The 5614-nt window shown below is 34.9% G+C and overlaps 1 protein-coding gene across 1 annotated transcript; it reads right to left on the reverse strand.

Annotated features, from left to right (window-relative positions):
* Positions 1-472: 472 nt before the first annotated feature.
* On the reverse strand, positions 473-2286 carry LOC141644402 (F-box protein At1g67340-like). The gene is made up of 3 exons (XM_074453927.1): positions 1808-2286; positions 1539-1701; positions 473-1379 (listed from the first exon to the last, which is right to left on the reverse strand). Exons 1-3 carry the CDS (start codon positions 2173-2175, stop codon positions 648-650), a joined length of 1263 nt encoding a protein of 420 aa, XP_074310028.1. The 5' UTR covers positions 2176-2286; the 3' UTR covers positions 473-647.
* Positions 2287-5614: the final 3328 nt, after the last annotated feature.

Here is a 5614-nt window from a genome sequence, read left to right on the forward strand (position 1 = left end):
AGTGAGTAACCAAACAAGCACTAAGTCTTGTTTAAAACAGATATTATCCATCTTAAACTTAAAACGAGTCAAATACTACCATATGGTGATAATAAAGATAAAACTTTTGCCATTTTCTAGGCAACAAGTGGGATAATTTGATATGTATTTGATCCGTCTTTAAATGTGAATTTATGTATTAACCTTTGCAACATCCAAAATCTTAAGAATTTAGAGAATTAGGATTTTCTCATAAAATTGCACCTTTTCATAACACAACTAAACCTTCTCTTTCCATCGAAGTTAAATGATAATCTTAAGCAAATTTTTGTTTGGTAAATGATCTTGATCTACTTACCTAATATGTTTCGATCTTTTAGTTCGGAAAAATACTATCGATTAAGTGAACTATTTTTTTCTTTTGTCGAACATATAATATCCGGTAGAAATTCAACAAATACAAAAACACAAATAACAATATTAGTAGCAGTAATTTTGTACTTCAATAAGTAACTTTGAATTAGCAAAAGATACATTAGTTCTCGATTATCCTCTCAAAAAATTTCTCGCGTAAAAAAAAAAGTTTTTTCTTATGTAATACCGATTTTACCCTTCAACCAAATCTTACTCCGACAACGACCTTCCCAACTAAACGCCGTCACCGTTAACTAACTCTCCTCACCTACACCGTTACCGTTACCGTTACCGTCAACCTCATCTACGTCCATCTCCACGCCGTTAACCTCACCGTCAACATTAACGGCGATAGGCGTACACTCCACCTTATGCCTCAGCTTCCAATCCAACGCCTGACACGCACGTGAGCAGTAATTCACGGCCCCACACACTGAACACCTCCTGAACTCATGCTTCCTCGTTTCAGGCCGACCGCACCCGCTGTGCGAACACATCCTTAAACCCGACCCGATAACCCGACTCGAATACCACTCTCGCAAGAATATACTCGCTGGATGGGCCTCTGGCTCTGGAACGTTGCACCCGAAGTCGCTCAGTAGCGGACACCCGACATTAATATTCGTATTAATATTCATTTCATTTCCATACGTTTGATTAAAATATTCGGTCGATGCGAGGGAAGCAGCGAGCTCCCGCGCGTTGGCCTGGACAAGAAAGCGACGGCCTTCAGCGATGTTTTGGCGAACGCCGTATCCGTCTTGGAGACAGTGACCGAGCTCACGGAGCGCGTCCACGTGTCCTAAGAAGGCGGCGCGTGCGCATAACGCGACACCGGCGCGTAGGTCTTTGTCGGTTTTTGTGCCGCCGCTGCCGTTGAATTGGATGACTGCTAAGGAGTATAACGCCTGCGCGTGTGAGTTAATCGCTGCTTTCGCCATTAGAGATGCTCCGCTTCCTCGGTTTTTTAAACAGTAGAAACGGATCTGTTGTAACAGAATTAACAAACAATTAATTAATTAATTAACCAACAAATTAAGGAATTCGGTTTTTTATCGATTTATTAATTAAAAATCATACGACATCTATAAATGATATCAAAATAGACGAAATACAAATGGATAAATAGGAAGCGAGGAAATTACCATGCCAAGACAGTAGGAAGCTTCAACATTTCCGAAATCAGAGCAGAGTTTGAGGAATTTGTGAGCAGATTCACACCAGTTTTGTGCTTTAATTGCGAATATTTTCGGTGATGCTTTGGATAATACAACTGAATTAATGGCTAATCCGTTGAATCTTTTGCAACTGTTGCAAATAATAATCCAAAAATTACTTGCAATTCAATCAAAAATCAACAGATTTTAATGAAAAAAATTGCGAGAAATTCAATAAATTTGCAAGAATAACGTACGTGATGAGAACATTGATGAAATCAGCAGGACAAGTAGCAGAAGAACTAAGTTTAGCGAGAATAGAAACGACGATATCATCCGGCAAAGCGTCGAAAAAGTCTGGACCTTTTCCGTCACTACTTTCCGACGAAACCTTGGCTCTTTTCCGACAAGGCACGTCTAATTTCTCACTAGTTTTATAACCAGAAAAATCGTCAAAACACCGTAACTTTCTATGAGAAAACGGACATCTTCCGCCTTTGACGGCGAAGCGATTGTCGATTTCGTCTTCCAATTTAGTGTAATTCTTTGATTTAACAGCGGTTGCGGTTGCAGTGGTGGAAGAGTCGATGAGTTTAGGATAACAAAGTCCTCTCCTTGTTCTCATTTTTTTTTTTTTTTTTTGCTGAAGGAGTATGAAGAAATGGTGAAGGTATTAATAGTGTGTGTATGAGGAGAGAGGAGTGAGAGAGGAAGAAGAGACGACAAGTGATTAGAGAGGAAGGGAGGAAGATGGTGAACTTATATATACTCGTTTACAAAAGTCATTAACTCATTATGCTCAGATTTATTTATTGCGTTAGTCTTGTTTAAGACGGTTTTTACCCTCATATAGCATAATTATAAAAGTGATTACTAAAAGACCCGTTTTATAATAAATTTCGTAAAACCGTTATGAAGAAATCGTATTCACTTTCTTTTGTTTGCAGGGTAAATTTCCGCTTATATATATGGAAAATACTACTTACTTTTTACTTGTACACATAATTGATCTACTTCACTTAATTTATTTTTATTTGAATTCAAAATCCTTTTGTTTGTTTGTATTGTTTTGTTTGTTTACCATTTATCGCATTCCTGAGTTGGTCAAACTGCTCTGATTTTTACCTGCTGTACTATCATTCGTGGTGAAACACCTGTATTTACGCGGTCAAACTCCGTTGACTCTACATCATTGCACTTCCTATTTATGTACTCTGAGTAACACATTGGTCAATCAAGAGTTAAATTGTTTGTTTTTCTTTCCCGGAGTTAATGTGTTCGACGGTCTTATACTATGAGATGGTCTCATTGTTTAAAAACATAACTTATTTATTAGCAATAAATGAATAATCTTTATACAAAATTAGACAGTCTCACAGTGTAAAATCGTCTTACACTATTATTTGTGTTTTCTTTTGAGTTAAAAAACAAGTCTTTTTCCCTCGAAGTTCAATAGGTTTTTGTCGGATCCAATTCCTGGATCGTATTTGGAAATGGATTTGAACTTATGGTTTATCGAGCTAGAGTTAAAGTGTTTCGTTATCTCTCTTAGATTTCTAGTAGCAACTTGCTAGACAAAATATCCTAGGTAAAATTGATTTGCTGAAAAACAATTTTAAGACATTTTGATTAATTGCATGGTATTTTATACAAATACTTGACAAAATCGTCTATTATGAAAGCCTATGAGCCACTGATATGAAAATAACTCGGAGATATTAGTTACTCCGTATTTCCTTTTATCGTCAAACAATACGTTCATATTTACCTAACGAGTAACTTATGTTTCCAACTCATTTGATAGTCATCAACTAAGTAGCAAAATACTTAGGTCTACTTTGTTACCTAGGGTTATAACATTATTAAAACTCAACTTAAAAACCTACCATTTCATGGTATATTGAACTTATTCAGAGAAGATTATTATTCAATTTTTATTAGATTTTTTATTACTCGTTTGAGTTTCAACTTCTTGGATATATACCCTATATAAATTTTAATTTTAATTTTTTGATATTAATACTCAGAAAACTCATCTGTATACGTTTAATTGTTAGTATGGAAAACCTAAAATGGGCACTCGATACCGATGGCGGTCCTTGATTGACATGTAGCTCCGTCTCAAAATTGTGGACAATTTGATATTATATTTATGTCCCTTGGACCTTTCAAAATGAAATGAATTGTAACACTTGAATATCTACGGTTGTCTACAATGTATTCTCAATGTTGCCAACACGTTAAGCCAAACAATACTAAAACAAAGTGCATGAAAATTTAGGAAAGGGAATAAACTATAAAAATAAGTGTAAATTTGAGAATTCTTCGTTATGATTTGATAAAATTATTGGTTGACTTTAAATATCATCTTCATGCATGCGGGTTTTGTAAGTAATAAAACCATATATTCTTCATTCGTTACGGACTTTGCAGTGGTCTGGCCTATGATACATGTATTACGTCAACGTACTACTTATTTCTCATTTGTACAAGCACTCCACGAAAGTCTTAATATTTTGCGGCCCTGTTTGACAAATAGCAGAAACAGATTTATAATAAGTAGCAATTTTTCCGAAATTGATACGAAGTCTAACCAATTTTCCTGAAATTAATTGGTTAAACAATATTTCAGTCAGAAATTGACTAAATATTCAAAAGATAATTAATGAGATAATTAAACACAAATTGTAAGAGCAAGATTAATTAAAGTTGCGTAAGACTACTAAACGCAAACATGGTATCACGTATCCATAATAATAATAGTATTTGTTGTCACGTCGTAAGGTTGATTGTCTTAATTATATAAATATGTTATCATACTCTTTTCAATAGCATACAATTTCACAATATAATGGAAAATAATTCTAAAGTAAACGGAGCTAGATTTAATTTTCCGGCCGGACAAATAGGATGACGATGTCGTAACGGCCTTGTTGCCCCCTGTATAGTTGTATCCTGTGTATAACCAGGAGTCCAGGACATAATTTAAGAAGCAACTACTGATTTTTCTTTGACCTTTCAATTGTCTAGTGTAATTAAATTGCCAATAAGCAATAACATAAAATCATGTATGTAGACTGTAGTATGTTACAAATCTGTTCATAAACATATTTTTTCAGTAACTTAACAAAATAGGGCGGTTTTATAAGATCGGAACTTGGGATGCTATAGAAGCCGTAGAACCGTTGCTAATTATGAAAAATAGGGTTCCTATAAGAACGGTTATGGTGGTTCTGTTCTTGTTGATAAACATTGCCTAAAACTTATTTGATCAGTAGACAGTAAATATTTAATTTATGCTATGTTCATTGGTAACTTGGCGGGTAAGTAACTAGGAAACAATAAACCAATGAAACACATGCCGTTGTATAGAAACCAAAAGGACAATTGAAATCTAGAAATTTGATAATAGTAAAAGAAAGTCCGAAATTCTTCCTGAATTTATTGGATCAAAGTTTTCAACTTACCGTAGCTAGCAGGAAGTTGAAAAGGGAACGGTAAGTATCCCTTGTATTACGTTTCCCCGTTTACCATATGGTGTTTGGTTTTCAATAATTGCAATCGTCTAAGAAGTCGTTTCTTCCTACCTTGGAGGTCTTTTCATGCATCCAGAATGTACACTTGGTCCATCTTGGCTACTTATTATTATTATTGACCCCATTCATTAGCTCACACATACCAATTATTACTACTCCTCCAATTTTGGATATATAATCCGTTAATGCAGATGTCAAATGGTTTAGTTAGTAAAGTCATGATATGAGATGTGGTACTTATGTCATGTGTTGAGTTTAAACTCTGTCAGCATCAAAATCACCTTTACGACTCTCTTTACACAAAAAAAAAATGATATGATTTTGTTGATATAGACTACGGAATCCATTTAGACACGATAATCCGATGATTAATACTTAACCTGTCTCAATCATTTGTTTGGCATTGACTAAAAAACCCTTTATAATGAAATATTTTGTATGAGTGTATGACACAACAATCAGGAAGCATGAAGGAATCGTACCATGCAATGAATAGACTAGGGAATACTATTCCTCTTGCGCACTATA

The sequence above is a fragment of the Silene latifolia genome, chromosome 2 (genome assembly GCF_048544455.1).
Source record: "Silene latifolia isolate original U9 population chromosome 2, ASM4854445v1, whole genome shotgun sequence".
Classification (NCBI taxonomy): Eukaryota; Viridiplantae; Streptophyta; class Magnoliopsida; order Caryophyllales; family Caryophyllaceae; genus Silene; species Silene latifolia.